At 49.4% G+C, this 17,783-nt stretch overlaps 1 protein-coding gene across 5 annotated transcripts in view; it reads left to right on the top strand.

The window, feature by feature from the left end:
• LMTK3 (lemur tyrosine kinase 3) overlaps window positions 1–17,447 on the top strand; it is a 28,438-nt gene extending 10,991 nt beyond the window's left edge. For 4 of the 5 annotated variants that reach the window (XM_080978721.1, XM_080978722.1, XM_080978724.1 and 1 more), the window contains exons 8-15: window positions 600–684; window positions 1,127–1,248; window positions 3,583–3,732; window positions 5,101–7,559; window positions 8,525–8,895; window positions 9,363–9,474; window positions 12,316–12,576; window positions 13,453–17,447. In XM_080978721.1, the coding sequence (XP_080834847.1) occupies window positions 600–684; window positions 1,127–1,248; window positions 3,583–3,732; window positions 5,101–7,559; window positions 8,525–8,895; window positions 9,363–9,474; window positions 12,316–12,576; window positions 13,453–13,469 (3,577 nt within the window). In that variant the 3' untranslated portion in view covers window positions 13,470–17,447. Of the gene's footprint in view, window positions 1–599; window positions 685–1,126; window positions 1,249–3,582; window positions 3,733–5,100; window positions 7,560–8,524; window positions 8,896–9,362; window positions 9,475–12,315; window positions 12,577–13,452 lie in introns of those variants that run through there. The other variant, XR_013978932.1, reaches the window with a different exon arrangement.
• The last annotated feature ends 336 nt before the right edge of the window (window positions 17,448–17,783 follow it).

The following is a 17,783-nucleotide window of genomic DNA, read 5'->3' as shown; positions in this document are numbered from 1 at the left end:
GGCAAATTTTGTCTATCTTCATCTCAGCCTATCTTGTTTTTCGTTTGTTTTTAAACCCCTCCATAGGCTTCAGGGGTGGGAGATTAACTATGCCAGCACCAGGCTGGTATAGCTGATTAGCTTCATTCTGGGATTTTTGAGGGGGATGGAGAGGCTTTGTATCCAGGGCCATTCCTGCTCTGCCCGCCCCTGACAAGAATGCATCATTTTACCAATGGAATTACTGCTTTACACCATGGGATTTCCCATGGCATCCGGGGGACACTTGGTTTGGCTCCCTGCAACAGAAAAACTCCTATCCGCCCAAAGAAGGGCACGTCTTTCCCCCTCCCTATCTCCCTCCAACCAGTAGACCTGGTCTTGTAATGGTGTCCATTACAATTTTTTCTCTACTGATTTCCCCCCCTATTTATCCAAGCTCTTGGTGGCACCTGATTAGTTAGTGCTTTTCTCTTTAGTTTGGGCCAATTGGCTGCATTAAATTAAATAAATAGAAAGGGAAAGGTGGTGAAGAAAGGTGCTCTTTACTCTCTCTCTCCATCCCCTGGCCCACCCACCTCCAAGCCACCCTTACTGGGTATTTTTCTATCCCTCCCTAGTGATCTGGCCCTTCGGAACTGCTTGCTGACCTCTGACCTCACAGTGCGGGTTGGAGACTACGGCCTGTCGCACAACAACTACAAGGTGAGGGGCGGGGCCATCCATGCCACAAGGCCCTTGCAGGTAGATTGAAATGTGTTTGCCTGTTTGCCTGTGTCTGGTGACATCAGGTTTTTTTGGGTGGTCCTCCTGCATAATTTCCAATCAGCACATATATAGTAACTTTCTGCTGAAATCCCTTTTGCTATCACAAAGGATCTGGTTTATTTTTGTCCTGCTTTTGTTGTTCTGTAGGCCCTCTGGGCAGCAGTAAGGGGGTAGCATTGAGGAAGCACCACAGAACAGTTAATAAAGCAGACTAAATCCATCAGTAAATGCACCAATATTGTGTCAGGGACATATTGTGGAATATACCCACAGAAAGACACCTGATTGGAAAGGCTCAACGCCCCTGTTTTCATCTGTGAAGCTTTGGAGAGTCTGCATCTCCAGCCCTGTTCCACCCATTCCTCATATCTGTTCATAGGAAGACTATTACATCACTCCGGACCGGCTCTGGATCCCTTTGCGCTGGGTTGCCCCGGAACTGTTGGATGAGATGCACGGAAGCCTCATTGTGGTGGATCAAACCAAGCAGAGCAATGTCTGGTGAGTTGCAAAGAGCCACTCACACCCCACGCACCTGTGCTTGAGGGAATTCACAGTGCAACCCTATACAGTGGTACCTTGGTTCTCGAACTTAATCCATTCTGGGAGTCCGTTCGTCTCCTGAAACCATTCAAAAACCAAGGCGCACTAGATGTTCGGCTTCCGAAAAACGTCCGCAAACCAGAACACTTACTTCCGAGTTTGCGGCATTCTGGGGCCGATTTGTTCGGCAACTAAGCCGTTCGGGAACCAAGGTTTGACTGTATGTCTATTCAGAAGTAAGCACCACCAAGTTTAACAGGGCTTACTCCCAGGTAACTGTGCATAGGATTTCAACCTTAGTTTGCATTTTTGCACGCCTAGATCCAATTGGGCTAGAGCTGAAACAAACTTGGTTTTAAAATCCTTAAGGGAATGCTCCGAACTTTGCTTACAAATATTAAAATTTATATCCACCATGTTCAGTGGTGGGGAACCACTGGCCAGTGGGCCTGATTAAGCCCAGCAGGCCTCATATGACTCATGAGGCTGTTTCTGCTGAGTCATGACCATCTGCCCTATGTCAGGTGTAAATATGTAGCAATGTGGGGTTTACAGGCACCCCACGCCAGCTGATCTGTGCTTTTGCAAAAGCTGATCATCAGGACTTTGCCTGGCTGTGTGCCTTCAAAGCACATTTACAGGCACTCTTTGGTGTCAAACCATACCTGCAAACTTGACATTTTCCCTCTTCATTTGCAAGTGCAGTCTGACTGCAACCCTCCCTGTAAAGAAACTTCAAAGGGCATTCTTTGAAGATGTACTGTCAGCCTCAAACAGCTGATTGGCGCTAACACCATTCCTTCAAAGGAGCTCACTCTCAGTATCCATCAGCTGATTGGTGCTGAGAGTGAGCCTTTTCCAAGTGGTTACCTGATGTTATGACATCAGGTGATTGACAGGTGGGCACCCACTAGTTTAAAAATTGACCAGCAGGGGGTGGGGGGGAGATAAGGGATCCAGCTGGATCCAGCTCAATTCTGGCCTAGTTGATTTGAAATTTTAAAATAACATGTCTAGTTTATTGATGCTCTTTTGGTTTAGGGATTTTGGGAGAGGCTGGGAGCCTTATTGCTGTTTCACTTCTGCTCTGATTTCTGGTTGTGTTATTTTGTTGTTGTGTGCTGCTGTGTGATAATGTACGGTCGGCCTCTCTGTGGTCCCACTGAGAGAAAAAGGCAGGAACAAATACAAGAAAACAAACATACACATAAATAAACCAACCCAGGGTATAGAATTTTCAATCTGGTATGTTAATACCTTATATTATTTCATTTAACACTCTTAGAATAATTTATTGTTAATGCCCCTCAAAAACCAACATTTGCAGTCTTGAAATTTCAGACTTCTTTTTTTTTAAGGGTTAAATTTGTATTTTCTTTGTACAGGGAAAATGGTGCCTAGTGCTACCTGTAAGCTCTCAATACTGTCATCTTCCTTTCCATCAGGTGTGAGGAACCTCTGGCCCTGCATATCTTGCTGAACTACAGCTCCCATCACCTCTGACCATTGGTCATGCTTGCTGGGTCTGATGGGAGTTGTAGTCCATCAGCATCTGGGAGGGAGGGCAAATTTACCACTGCTTTACCCCTAAGGAGTGGGAGAAAGGGGAAGGCTGTGGTGTTGCAGACATTTAGGAAACGTACTATGTGTATTCTCAGAGACATCTTAATCTTCAGCTGTTCTAAGACTCAACCCTAGGTATTGTACTTCAGTGATAGAGCCTCAGCCATAGGAATCAACTCCTAGGGGCTGAGGTCCCTTTGTCCACTCCCAAATAAATTATTCTAAGAGTAAATAAATAAACTGAGGGAGCCCTCAAATAAATTGTTTGAGGACTCCCTCAGTTGATGGGCGTTGCCATTCAAATGGTGTGTGATCAATTATGTGGGATGGGGCTTATCTGGACCCCCCAATATTTTATTCAGGTTGGCACCCCTGGCTCTGCCTCGCATGCAGAAGCTATCAGGTTTGAACCCTGGTGTCTCCAGGTGAGCCTGGGAAAATCTCCTCCCTGCCAATCAGACTAGAGGATACTGAGCTAGATGAGCCAATGGTTAGACTCCGTATAAGGCAGCTCCCTGCTTTCCTGAAACAAATCCCTGGGCTGCCATTTCCTTCAGTGTCTGGGCTGGGATTCTTCGTTTTGTGGGGCTAAGCAAGAAAGGGTAAAAGGGGTGGGGTTATAAGGCCTCACCTATGGCATCTGCAGTGATTTTCTTCTTTGTTTTCTGCTTGCCCTTCTCTGGAGTCCATAGTTCTGGGCTTAATCTCTCTGTTCCCTTTGTTTGCCAGGTCTATGGGGGTGACCATCTGGGAGCTTTTTGAGTTTGGCTCCCAGCCTTACCGTCACCTCTCTGACGAGGAAGTGCTGACCTTTGTCGTCAAGGAGCAGCAGATGAAACTGGCCAAGCCACGCCTTAAGCTTCCTTACTCTGACTATTGGTGAGTTGATTCTCCTCTTTTCCCTCCTGCCCCCCATAAGGGGAAAAAAAGTATTTGTTGTCCAGGACTCTCCTCCAAAGAAAGCAAGGCCCACCAGCTGAGATACCTTCTTCCCGAGTCTCCTCCATCCTTGACATCTGTTTGGTGCCTCCTGAGCAGCTAGTGACTTGGGAGTGGCTGCTGCCCTGTGCATTAAGATTGTTCTTGTCGTCCTAACGTTCTTTCATTCTTCCCTCTCTGTGTTCCTTCAACTATTCCTCCGCCTGCCTGCCCATTTCCCTCCCTGCACTGTCATTCTGCCAGGTCTTCCTCTGATTGTGTGACGTACCTTTTCCTTGCCTGCTCTTCCAGCTGCACTGGTGGTCTGTGAATCAAATTCCCTCCTTCCAGATTTGTATTTTCAGACCATTCTTCTGGCAACTTTTCCAGTTGGTTGTCTGTTTTTTGGGTTATGGATCTTCTTTTGGATGTTGTTCATATTCGTATAAGGACATATCTACACTACAGGCTTATTTGTAGCTTTTATTCAATATTAAGCAAAGTTTTATATAGCAAAGAGAGAGAGTCCCCACCATCCCCAACCACAAGATGTATGTTCGTGAGTAGGGATGGCGGGAGAAATTAGATTCAGTTCACATTTGAAGGTGAATCTATCGCACTTTCCTGAAACAATATGTGAACTGAAACGCAGGCATCTTTTGAAGTTTGAAATTTTGCGATGCAGTTCTCCAGCCAAACTATGTTTTACAAAATGCACATATTAAGAAAAGCTGTGCCTAAAAGTGAATGTATTCGTGAAAATAACACACAAAAATACATAATAACTGGGGGAAACGCTTGGCGAAAATGTGTATATTAGGCATAAATTGCATTATGAAACATGAGTGTATTAGGAGAAATTTGCACCAAAATGCTGATGAATTTTGCGAGGATTAAAAAAAAATCAAGTGATGTGGAAATGGGGAAAACTGAAGACTGGAAAAATGAGAAATTCCAACTGTTGCCTTTTCATGTCTGCTTGTTGTTCTGACTGTGTCTGCTGAGGCTTCCAATTGGCTTTCCGACTGTTCTCTGCCCCACAACCCATCTCCTGACAGTTTCTCCACATATCACTGCCCATTCTAGTACTCATGCCTCCTTTAGCTTCTGCCTCTTTTTCTGTCTCCAACTCTATTCGCAGTGCCTGCGACCATCTTTTCTGCAACTCTATTATTATTATTATTTAAAAATGTTCCCGTTCCCTATCCCCACCCCCAACTGTTCTCTCAGGCTATCTCCCCCCCACAACTGTTTCCCCCCTCCTGCTCCTATTTCTGCCTGTTTTTCCGACTGTTCCTCTATCCTTCCTCCGTCCCTGCCCCGCTGCAGGTATGAGGTCATGCAGTCCTGCTGGCTCCCGGCTTCCCACCGCCCAACCATGGAAGAGCTGCACTTGCAGGTGAGCTACCTGTTGAACGAGCGCTCCAACGCTCAGGCGGAGGAGAGCTTCGAGTGGCGCTGGAGCGCCCTGAAACCCAAGCGGTCCTCTTCGCCGCCCCCGGCCTCCTCTTCTTCCTCGGCGTGCCACCGCCGCTCCTCGGGAGAGATTTCGGCCTACCCGTTGCTGGACGGGTTCCATGGCGGCGACATGGACGACATCCTGACGGTGACAGAGAGCAGTGGGGGGCTGAACTTTGAGTACATGTGGGAGAAGGCCCGCCTGGGGCGGTGGAAGGGCCCTGCCTCGGCACCGCCCGACTACCCCTCCAGCAACGGCGGGCTGGCAGTGCCGGGCAGCAATCCTTTCTACGAACAGGCAGCGCAGCGTGGGCACAGCCTGGAGACACCCAGCGTCGTGCCCGTCATCAGCGCCCGCAGCCCTTCGGTCAGTAGCGAGTATTACATCCGCCTGGAGGACCATGGCAGCTGCGAGGGGCCCGTCTGCGCCCCCAGCCCTGGATCCCCACCCCAGCCTCTCTTTCCCTCGGATTGGGACTCCCACGGCGCCCCCTACCGGCCGCAGGAGCAGCCCAGCACCAACCCCTTCTTGGCCGGGGGTGGCGGGGACAGCAACCCCTTCCGCGTAGACGGCGAGATCCAGGAGACGTCCCTGACCGAGACCCCAACGTCGGGGGGAGAGGCGTTCCTAGCCGAGTCCCTTCTCACAGTGTACCGTGAGCTGGAGGACCAGCATCGCAGCTGGGATGCTGAGATGATGGAGGAAAGAGGGGCAGGGGAGACGCTGGCCGGGGACCCCTCGGAGTTCCAGGGTTCGCCCTCGTGGGAACAGGAGCCGTCGCTGATGGAGGACCAGAGCTCTGGCAGCAGCACCGACGGGGGCGGGAGCAGCATTGGGGGCGGGCGCCACAACCTCCTGCCGTGCCCACTGTGCACCCGGGCACGTTGCACGTGCGCCATCCCTCGGGGGGACATGGTGAGTGGCTGGAGCAACCACGGGCCGCCCCTGCGGCGCCCTCACCGCGACAGCTACGGCACGGAGGACGACTCCTCGCTAAAAGTGGAGCGGGGTTCCCTTTCTGACTGTCCAATGCTGCCCCCTAGAGACTGCGATGGGGATGGCGGGGAGCGCAGAGAATTCTACGACCCGCTGATGGGCACGGCGGTGAAGACCTATGAGCTCCAAGACTACCCGAAGCAGAGAGGCGGGGGGAGCGCTCGCCCACCTGGGTCACCCTTCCCAGCCCTGCCATCTGGCTGCTGCAATGTGATTGTTCCGGTGGAGATACCGCCATTGTCTACCCTAGCCGAAAGCAACGATGAGGAGACCATCGCGATCCTCCCGGAAGTCATCGATAGATTCTCCACTGGCCCAGTGACCTTAAGCCTCTCCCCCGCGGTACCAGATCGGCAACGGGGAACCCTAGACTCAGTGGATTCCTTGGACATTCCTTCCAACACCAGCTCCTCGGACGTCTGCAGCCCAGCATCCTACTACTCCTCTCCAGGGCAAAAGTTTGGCGACAGCGGCTACGAAACGGAGAGCACTTTCTCACCCGAGTTCATCTTCAAAGAGGAACCACCACCGCCACCTTCTGGAGAAGAGGAAGAAACAGAGGCAGAAGAAGATTCCGGCAAACTCCCGACAGCATCCATCTCTCAGTCCACTAGTGATCTTACCTTGTCAGTAAGTGAAGAAGGGGCGGAGCTAGAGGAGGAAATAGGGAGGAGCCTGGGGCTAGCAACACCTCACCGGGACTCAGCCTACTTCTCTGACGGGGAGGGAGAACCAGCTGAGGCACCGGCTGCTGCTGGGCCTGAGGGCAGGAAGCCCACAGAGAAGGTGACAGTAGATGGAGGCTTTGTGGTCCAAGTGTGCAAGGAGCAGCTGTTGGTCACACTGCAAGAGAATGTCACACGCAACCTACTCTGTAGTCAGAGTAGGCTGCCGACTCTGAGGCTTTCTCCAGCGGCTCCCTTGAAGGAGCAGGCTGTTCTCAGGCTGTGGACCTTAGAGCCAGAGGAGGGGAAGGAGACGGAGGAGGAAGAGGCCAAGAAAAGCCATAATGGAGATGCAACGGACTCCCAGTGGCCAGAAGGTGTGGAAGATAAAGTGGAGGAAGAGGAGGAGGAGGAGAAGAAGCAGCAGCAGCAGCAAGAAGAGGGAAGAGGAGATTCTGAAAAGTTGCCGTCAGAGCTGGAGGAAGAGGAGGAGGAGAAAAGGAAAGAAGGGGAGATGCCAAGCCAGATGGAGACCCAAAGTGTAGCAGTGCCCATCGTGGTCGAAACACAGGATACTGCCCAGGAAGACAGATATGTAGCAGCTGAGCAGCCCAAAAAGGATCAGGAACCTGGCGTCCCTGCGAACCAAGCCAGTGAGGATATCAAAGGTGAAGGTTCCATCTGTGATTGGTGTGGAAGTAAGAACAAAGGGTTGGGATGTTCCTAGAACAAACGGGGGAAGGAGAAGCCAGCTGGGGGACGGTGGCTTAACCTGATTGGCAGTTACACTGCGTGTCTTCAAGCCCATCAGCTGATCGGCGGCACTTGCAAAGCCCTGTTGTGCCTTTGTACACGTCAACAATCAGCTGATCCATGGGCCCTTGCAAGTGGTGCCCACAAGCACTGCCTCGCTATGTCTTTCCCTGCCTCACTCCTGGCACCATAGATGATCTCAGGAGTAGGGCAGGTGGGTGTGGCTTAACAAAAAATGTTGCCATTGGACAAATGGGAAGACCTGCCAGAACTAATTAGACCCACAGGTCAGGTTGTGTGTGTGTGTGTGCTGTTTTGGATGCTAAGGGTATCTATGTGCAAAAACAATCAGTATCATAATGTATTCATATAAATCTGTGGTGTGGCTGCATTAGGGAATGCATTTGTGTACAGTATGGTAATGCTGACAAGGAGAATACTAATAACAACAACAACTTTATTTATACCCCACCCATCTGGATGGGTTTCCCCAGCTGCTCTGTGCAGCTTCCAGCAAAATATAAAAACATAATCAAACATGAAACATGAAAAAATCCTGATACAGGGTTGCCCTCAGATGTCTTCTAAAAGTCGTATAGTTCTTTATCTCCCTGACATCTGATGGGAGGGCGTTCCACAGGGTGGGCGCCACTGCTGAGAAGGCCCTCTGCCTGGATAGATACATTTGGGTAGAAATTCTAGGGACGTGTTCTTAATGAAGTAACCCTCTCTTTCTGTCTCTCTCATCCCAATCCTTCCATCCTCACCTTGCTTCCGTACCATTTGGTCTTCTTGACTTCTGAATCTTGGCTCTTCGACCCAATCACTCTTCCCACCTCCTGGCCATCCTTCCATTTTGACGTCTGGCTCTTCCCTCCAGCCAAGCTCTCCCGCTTATCTCTGTCGCTTCCCCCTCTGGCCTTGCAGACGTTCCCCCCGCTTGGCGGGGGAAGGAAAGGGCCCTTCTGGGAAGGAGCGGCTTTGGGGGAGGGTCCAGCGCTGGGAGGGAGAGAGGCTTCCATAGCGGCAGAGGATGAGGAGGAAGATGATGCTGAAGAGGAAGAGGAAGGAGGCCTGGCTGGAGGCGGAGGGCGGGGTGTCCCCATTGTGGTGAGCGAAAGCGATGACGCCCGTAACTTGCGTGGCCTCCTCAAGTCACCACGCTCAGCTGAGGAGGCGGCGGCTGAGCTCGACCGTAAGCGGAAGATGGTCTCCTTCTTTGATGATGTCACCGTTTACCTCTTTGATCAGGTGAGCTGTCAAGAGCACCAAGGTTGATGGTGTGAAAGTTTGGCCACAGTGAGGTGAGAAGGGCTTCTTTCAGTTCCCTCCTCTGTCCTCCTCCCCTCAGCCATCTTGGCTCTACTCCCCTCTTTCTGTTACCACTCCTATTTTGAGGTGTCTTCTTACTAAGCACTCCACACTTAAGCTCCCTTGTCTACCCACAGAGCATTCACGCCCTCTTGGACCTGGTTTAATCCAAGCCATACTGACCTTTCACTTTCCCTCACACAAACTGTTAGCCAACATTCCGTAGGCAACAGATTCCTAAATAGTTCAGCGAGTTAGTGAATATTCGGTGATATCGAGCAATAGTGGAAAATATATTATGCACAGGTAGCAGGCAGCAGCCCATATTTAATTGTGGTAGGAATGTCAGAAACAAATTGAAAGTGGGAGGAGCTCTACCACAATCTCTTGTATTCTTCTGTATGCAGGAGACACCAACCAATGAGCTGAGTTCCCAGGGAGCTCCAGATGGTGATTCCCCCTCCCCTGGTTCAATGGCAGAACCAGGACTTGATGCCTTCCCTTCTGCTGATGGCTTCAGTGAGTATTGGGTCAAGGAGGAGAGAGTAAGTGGGAAATAGTCGCCATCCCCATCAGGAATCTGAAATGCAGAATGAGCCAGTCCAGCTGTGTAGCCAAAGAAACAGTAACCTGGTCACTTCAGTCAGTGCTTGGTGTGAAAATATGAAATGAGTTTCAGGAAAATGTCCTGGCTTCCAGGGGAAGGTGGCTTCTAAGTGCGGAGGGTGAGGGGTAGGTTGTGACGGGGGCATGGTCCAAAACAGACAAGGTCCACTTCTAAAGTAAGGCCAGGATTTGAAGCATGAGGCTGAGCTCAAGAGGATGCTGATGGAGATCAAAAGGGCCAGAGCAGGGGTAGCCAGTGCAGAGGCCTTCAGAGGTGGCTGGACTCCCAACTCCCACCAACCCAAGCCAACATGGCAGATGGCCAAAGTTGGTGAGAGCTGTACTTCAAGAGCATATGGCTGTCCAACTGTGTTGTTGGGCATGCTAGTCTGCCATTGGCGGGCTGAGGGCAAGGAGGTACAGCAGAGGCAATTTGGCTGAAGGCAGGCTGGGGCCATCTTGTTATTTCGTTAATGTACTTCAGCGTTGTGGAATCTGTGGCCTTCCAGACTTTAACTCTTTTCATTGGCCATAAGGGCTGGGGCTGATGGGAGTTGGAGCCTAACTACATGTGGGGGTTCCTCATCCTTGGTGCATTTATTGTGGCATATTAGCAACCATGTTTTGTTTTGTTTAGTTTTTGAATTAAGGTTTTAACAACAGCACCAAAACCACTTTGTTTTCCTTTTATTAAAAATAAAAATAATCAAGCGATATATAAATTTTCTGAAAAAACAAACAAAAAGAAAAGAGAAGGATTATAATTAAAATAAAAACCTACAGGATTACAGGCTGTGGCTTTCTTCTCCCAGCCATTTCATTAGGATCTAAGTTCAACTAATGGGGTAGTATAGATTCTACCAAGTGTTTTGAAAGCAGGTGTTACCATACAGTGCGACTGCCTTGAAAGATGGTGGACTTCCCTTCTTTAGAGGCTTTTAGGCAGAAGCTGCATCAGGATGTTTGCAAAGGAGTGGTACAGTTGTGGGTTTCCCACATTGGCGGGGTTAAGCTAGATGGCCTTTGAGGTGCCCAGCACCAGCTTTAGGATTCTGTTCTCTTTCCACAACCTTAAAAGTAAGCCAGCTTCAGATGTATTAGTGAAGTGTGTGCTTCCTGTATTAATTCTGATCCAGTGCAATTTGGCTAACAGAACTTCGGGAAATATTGCCAGGGTGTGTTTTGTGTTGAATTTTTTTTTTTTAATTGAATCCATGAATAGTTTATTTTTAGGAGATAAACTCCTAAAAGATTTCTGCTTGAAAGCACACAGTCTAAAATTGTCACACTCAATAAGGCAGATGGTAGCACAGAGCCTTCTTGGTTATTAAAAATGGATTCAGGGCAGCTTTGTGCCGTAGCACAAATGAAGTGAAGACAGGATGCACAAGTGATTCCATTTATTTTTGTTTTAGGACATTTCTACTCTGCTTTCTGTGGCCCCGCCGCCACACCCTGCAAAAGGCCTCCGAGGCAGCTTCAAGACTAAAACACACATGTATATACAAACAAATAAAAACGAGAAAAAACAAACAAATATAGTACACGAATTATCTCATTGAAATAGCAGAACAGGAACGTAGCAGACTGCCTTAAACCGAGTACAGTGGTACCTCAGGTTAAGTACTTAATTCGTTCTGGAGGTCTGTTCTTAACCTGAAACTGTTGTTAACCTGAAGCACCACTTTAGCTAATGGGGCCTCCCGCTGCCACCATACGATTTCTGTTCTCATCCTGAGGTAAAGTTCTTAACCTGAGGTAATATTTCTGGGTTAGCGGAGTCTGTAACCTGAAGCGTATGTAACCTGAAGTGTATGTAACCCGAGGTACCACTGTAAGGCCTTTAGTCCATCTAGCTCAGTATTGCCCTCACTGACTGGCAGCAGCTCTCCAGGGTTTCAGGCATTTCCCAACACTTCTTGGAAGACAAGGACCATAAATACAGTGGTGCCCCGCAAGACGAATGCCTCGCAAGACGGAAAACCCGCTAGACGAAAGGGTTTTCCGTTTTGGAGGTGCTTCGCAAAACGAATTTCCTATGGGCTTGCTTCGCAAGACGAAAATGTCTTGCGAGTTCCTGCGGGTTTTTTTCCCTCCCCCCCTTTTTCCCAAGCCGCTAAGCCGCTTATCAGCTGATCCGCTAAGCCGCTTAACAGCTGATCGCTAAGCCGCTTATCAGCTGATCCGCTAAGCCGCTTAACAGCTGATCCGTTAAGCCACTAAGCCGCTTATCAGCTGATCCGCTAAGCCGCTTAACAGCTGATCCGTTAAGCCACTAAGCCGCTTATCAGCTGATCCGCTAAGCCCGCTAAGCCGCTAATAGCGCTAATCTGCTAAACCGCTAATGGGCTTGCTTCGCAAGACGAAAAAACCGCAAGACGAAGAGACTCGCAGAACGGATTCTTTTCGTCTTGCGAGGCACCACTGTATTCTTAGAAGTATTGCTACATAACCATGTTTCATTGTTTCCAGGGACTGTCAGGGGCTGGGGGAAAGGGGTGTGTGTGCAGCCTCATCAAGACTGCCTTTCTGCCATGTTTTATCCCTGTGCATGTCAGCACCGGAAAGTGTGTGTGTGTGTGTGTGTGTGTGTGTGTGTGTGTGAAAGAGAGAGAGAGAGAGAGAGAGAGAGAGAGAGAGAGAGAGAGAGATGATGCCAATCAAACCAAGGGAACAGGCTGGGAGAGGCTGTTTTCCTTATCGCTTCAATCTAGGCCTCCTTCCTACCCTCCCCGTTCTTCCTTCTCCACTCAGGTGGCAGTTTTGAGTGGGATGATGACTTCCCCCTGATGGCTCAGAACCCATCCTACGTCTCCGTGGTGCCCGACCCCAACGCAGCCAAGCCCCACCCGGTCATGTCCTCGCCTGTGCCCATGGCCCCTGCCTTGCTGCCAGCAGCCAAGCGGGCTGAGTCCAGCCTTGTGGATGCCCTGAGGTTCTCTCGCTTCACCGTCTCTCCTGCCCTTGAGCCACACCTTTCTTCATCCTGTGACACCGAATTGGGACCCACGGCTGGTAAGTGGACGCATGGATATGGATGCACATGGTTCTTATCCATGGAGTGGGGCTGATGGGCCATGGCTGCGTATGTGCCATATATCTTCTCCCCAAAGATCCTGAAAATTGTAATTTTGTAGCTGGAATTGTACCTCTTTGGTGTGGGATGTTATTGCAGTCAAACCAACAATTCATGTTTTGCCAGATAGGCACATGAAGAGGCAGAGGCTCACGGAGCTTTCCTGTAAAATTTGCTAGAGAGAACTCTGTGAGATCACTTCCTTTGTCTGCCTTGGCAGGAAGCTGTAAAGCTACACACTTCCTTCCTGCCTGGGCAGCCTGCTTTTCTTCAGCGTGCTGACCACACATGCATACCTGAGCTCTGCAGCTCAGACACCATTTTTGAACTTACATTTCATACTTTTGTAACTTAGTAGTTATAAACCTACCTTCATTTTGCTACTATAATTGCTGCTTCAAGACCTAGATTATGTAAGTAAATACCACTTTTATTTGTTCACAAAACAATGTGCGTGTGTGATTGTTGTTGCTAAGGGGGAGAAAGGGGTATATTACCAGGGAAATCCAGTCAGCCTTCAAGCATCCTGGGTTATTGTTTCTAGGAGGTTAAAGCAACCTTGTTTTAGTCTCCAAGCTTAAGCTGTAAAGTATGGCACTCATGTGAGTTAGGAAAGAATAATCACAAGCATATTATCCTCTCCTAGGGTTTAAATCCATTCCTACATGTGGTGGGTAAACTACAGTCCATCCACTGGTACAGACTTTCATGTACAACAATGTGAAAATGTAATGTGAAATGCAGTAGGGTGGAGTGAGGTGACCTGGTTTTAAGTTAATAATGTGTTAAAAGAAGCCCTTTTTCCCTTCTCCCAGATCCCATTGAGAACTGAGACCAAGTAGAAATCGGACAACCCCGCCTCTTCTTCTCTCGACATTCAGGGACGACACCCAGTCATCCAGTTGACTTGCCCATGATGCCAAGATTTCACCCGCCAGTTCCTATGGCGGACGGACAGACAGATGTGTTTGTGTGTGCGTGCGTTTGCGTGCATGGTGTGTTGGGGGGGCCATTGTTGCTAACTGGAGCCTGACATCACAGGGACTGTTTTCGCCCTTCCTCTCCTGCCCAACATCTCACCCCCACTTCTGGGGAAGGGGCAGAACCTTTTGTATAAACAATCATGAGCCAATGAGTGATGAGGAGGGGGGCATTTCCTCGATTTTAGGGGCCCCTGCCCAGCACTGGCTATTGAATGTATAACCCTTGTGCCCCCTCCTGGCTTCCCTTCAGCAATCTGATATGTCCCTTATAAGGACCCTCTGTGCCAAATTGAGAGGGTTGGGTTGGGAAACAGGGGTTTCCAGGAAGTGGCGTTTGACCTGCTCATGAGCCGTCTTCTGCAGTTCCCCGAACCTCATCAGCTGCATCTTGGAATGTGGAACATGGCTGCCAATTTAAAACAACGACACCCTTTTTGTGCCAAATGGAACTGAATAGGGCTGGTGATCCTCCCCTTTTAACCAGCGTTATATACAAAAGAAAAGACCGTTGATTCAAACCTCGGGACAGAGTTTTGTCGGCAAAACTTCATCACCAAGCCTTGGAATTACCAGCGGACAATTGGACTCCACAAGGCAGGTGGATGAGATTTGGTTGGGTAGGGGCCCTTTGATCTGACACCTCTGCAAGGGCATGATCCAGAAGTATCATTTTTGAGAAGAGACGCACATTGGCTCAGCACTCATTGGGATGAACCGACATGGGAGGATGTTGACTTGGTCACAACACCTACTTAGTGGCCATATAATGGACAGCCATGGGTTAATTGTCCCAGGCTGGTTGGTGTGTCATACATGGAAAAAAAATATCCATCGCTCATACTTAGCGTTGACGGAGATGGCTAGCTTTTATTGGGATTGGCCTTTTCCTGACCTTCCCAGCCCTCCACTGGTTGATATTGGGAGGTTAATAAAGGCTACTGGGCCCTACTTGGGATACAGTTGAAATCACTGGAAGTTCCAGGGATTTGCGGAGCCACCATTCAATTGTGCCAAAAGCACCACGTGAAGACTGAGATTGTATTAGGAGTGGAACGGGGAGCTTGGAGGGGTAGGGAAACTTTGGAGTTATCTATTCCGCGAGCATCTTGAGATGATGGATCTGCTCGCTCCCTTCTCTGCTTCTGGTGGCAATAGTGAAGCATCGGTGTGGGGCAGGGATGGGGAACCTGTGGCCCTCCAGTTGTTGTTGGATTCCAGTGGCCATCACCCCTAGGGAGCATAGACAGCTGTCAGGGATCATGGGGGTTGGAGTCCAGCAACATCTGGAGGGTGACGCAGGTTCCTCATCTTTTGTGTGAGGCAGTATGTGGGTTGGTCTTGTGGAGTGGGCAGATATATGCATGAACCTGCCTTCCAGCCTGGGTGGGTGGGATTAGATGTCGACTTCCTCCTGAGCTCTCGCAGCATTGATTTCTGAAGTAAATACTCACTGGACCACAAATGGCATATTGCTGGTTTGGGTCGAGCCTACAATAAGAGGCAGTTTGATACAAGCTCATTCTGCCCTTCTAGGGTAAGGGTTGATTTAGGGTGATAGCTCCTTCCTTCCCCCACCCCTCAGAAAGATTTTTTTCTGCCCAGATAAGAGACAGGTATTTAATTCTGAACTTGGGGTGGATGTGTATGGGAGAGAGATAATAAAGGAGGGAAAGAAGGTGAACAGGAACTCAGAATTACCTGTGGGGAGGCAAGACAGATGACCAGCCAGATGCCACAGGGAGGTGCCAAAGCAAGGCATGCTGGGAACATCCATTGCTGGTTTGTGGCAGAGATGCGCCATCTTTGAAACTAGAGCTTGCACCTGCTGGCTTGCAGAGCTAGCAGCCACAGGGAGACCCATCCTCTACTTGCTTAACCCAAGGGGTCTGAAGAGATGGTGAAGCAAAGTCAACAAATGCACTTGACAGAGAGGAGGGGAGCCAGTATATTTCCAAGCGAGCTGATGTGCTTATGAGTATGTGAGCTGAGAGGCAGGAAAGCAAGTAGCTGCAAACTGGCCTTTATCCTGAAATCAAATTGCTTTATTTTACCAGCCAGGCAGAAGTGTGTCCTCTGACCTGCAGTGAACTAGCAGCTGCCACAGTGCCCTCTAGCTATATCGAGTGGCTAAGGTGGCAATCCTAACAATCCCTGCCTGGGAGTAAGTCCCTTTTTATTCAAGAGAGCTTACTTCTGAGCAGGCACGTATGTGTACCTAAGAGCAGGTTAGCATGTGCTTCTTTTGCCAAGCTATTGCAGTGTGGCAAGGAAGATAAGGCCCTTCAGTCTGGCTACCAGAACCTCTCATTTGAGCCTCCTACTGCCTTAGATCAGCCAATCCCTCCCCAAAGGCATTTAAGGCACTCTGCCCTCCTGATATGTCATAGAATCATAGAATTGACAACTTGGAAAGGACCACAAGGATCATTTAGTCCAACCCCCTGCAGTGCAGGAATCTTTTGCCTGACATGGGGCTCGAACCCATGGGCCCAAGATTAAGAGTCTTGTGCTCTATCAGCTGAGCTATCCCATTAAATGTGTGTTAAGAAGTCCCATGCCCATAGGAGGAGTTGCCTGGAAGCACAAAAGCTCGCAACTCTTTTTTCTTACCTGCTCCTGCAAACCTCCAAAAGTTGCCCCCGTGATCTCCACCCATGGCAACACTGGTGGGACCAAGCCACATCACTTCTGGCCCTAAACTCACAAGCAGGGCTGTGTTGGTCCCCCGACTCTTTTCCCCCAGTCTTCACACGATATATGGCCACCCTTGGTGCCTCCATCAGGAGACCTGCTTGTCCACTGTGAGAACCCCTTTGCAGGGGTAGCCAGCACGGCACCCTCTCTAGATGCTGTGGGGCTCCCAACTCCTATCAGCCCCAGCCATCTAGGGCCAATGGTCAGGAATACGATTGGAGTTGTAGTTCAACAGCATCTGAAGGGTGCCCTGGCAGCTACCCGTAGATTAAGGGATGATGCCTCTGAGCTAAGATGTTTCCCCGTCCCCCAAAATGGCCTTACCGATGGCATTGCATTCCTAGCCTTTTTCAGGCGGTGCTAGGGAGAACAGGAAGCAGAAAAATCTAGAAAACATCTAGATTGGAAATTAGCATCCTGCTTCAGGTCTGTCAGGCTGGCCATCTTTGTCCTGTGTCTTGTGGGCTGATTTTAGATTCCTCACCTGCTGAGACTAAAATGGCCGCTCTGACTCAAGGTAAAGGCTCTCCCACATTAGTACCAAGTTCCCTCTTTGTATATTCTGAAGAAAGCAGCAGGAGACGATGGGGGCCAGATTTAAAAACAACAACAAGCACCACCGACCAGATTACCACATAAAGGGAGGATAACCGTTGCCAATTCTTCTGATCTGCCAAAATGAAAGAGATGTATAAACTAAAAAGGAAGAGTAGGTGGTGGCAGGGTGGGGTGGGGAAGAGGAAATGATCTTAAAAACAAAAACCTGCCACTGCACCCAACTCTCCGTCTATGTGGATGAGTGATTCTTAGGGCAGGGGTTGAAAGTAAGTAAATAGCGGTGGGTGGGTAGATGGATGAAAGGATAGGGAATGTGACTATTCAAGGAATGGGGGTGGGAAGGGTGGCAGTAGGCTGCGTAAGGATGCATTGGGGAGGATGGACTGAGGTGTCATGGACTGGGGGGAGTGGCTGGTCAGAGATGTTACTGTGGGCTGACTGTAAGGGGTGATACTTTAATGGAAGGGTTGTGGGAAGGAGTATGTAAAGATGGGGAGAGCATTTAAATATCAGAACTTAAAAAAAAAAAAATCTCCAAAATTCTGCAATGGTAATAAATTGTGCATATTTGCATACATTGAATTAATTTGCCTGATTTGCCACTGGGTTCCTCCAGAGTCCAAAAATGGTTGTGGAGAAGAGGGGAGCTGTATGAGCAACAGGACCATTGGAGTGTGGCCTACATGGGTGTGACGGGACAACTGCCTGAAGGGAATAAAGGGGAGAATTCAACATAGTGCTAGCCCCTTTGCAGCACACTAGTTGCACCAGTGGAATGGCTTGCGCAAGAGAGGGCACACAAAGTAAGCAATGGTGCTCATGGCTAGTTGTGTAAGAGACTGCTGTAGCGCTGCTGCTTTTTGTTGCGCAACAAGCACTAGAGCAACATGGTTGCGCCGGAATTTGTACTG

Source organism: Podarcis pityusensis, assembly GCF_964106645.2.
Source record: "Podarcis pityusensis genome assembly, chromosome: 13".
Lineage (NCBI taxonomy): Eukaryota > Metazoa > Chordata > Lepidosauria > Squamata > Lacertidae > Podarcis > Podarcis pityusensis.
The sequence above is the reverse complement of the archived record's forward strand: the minus strand, read 5'-3'. Positions and strand labels throughout refer to the sequence as shown.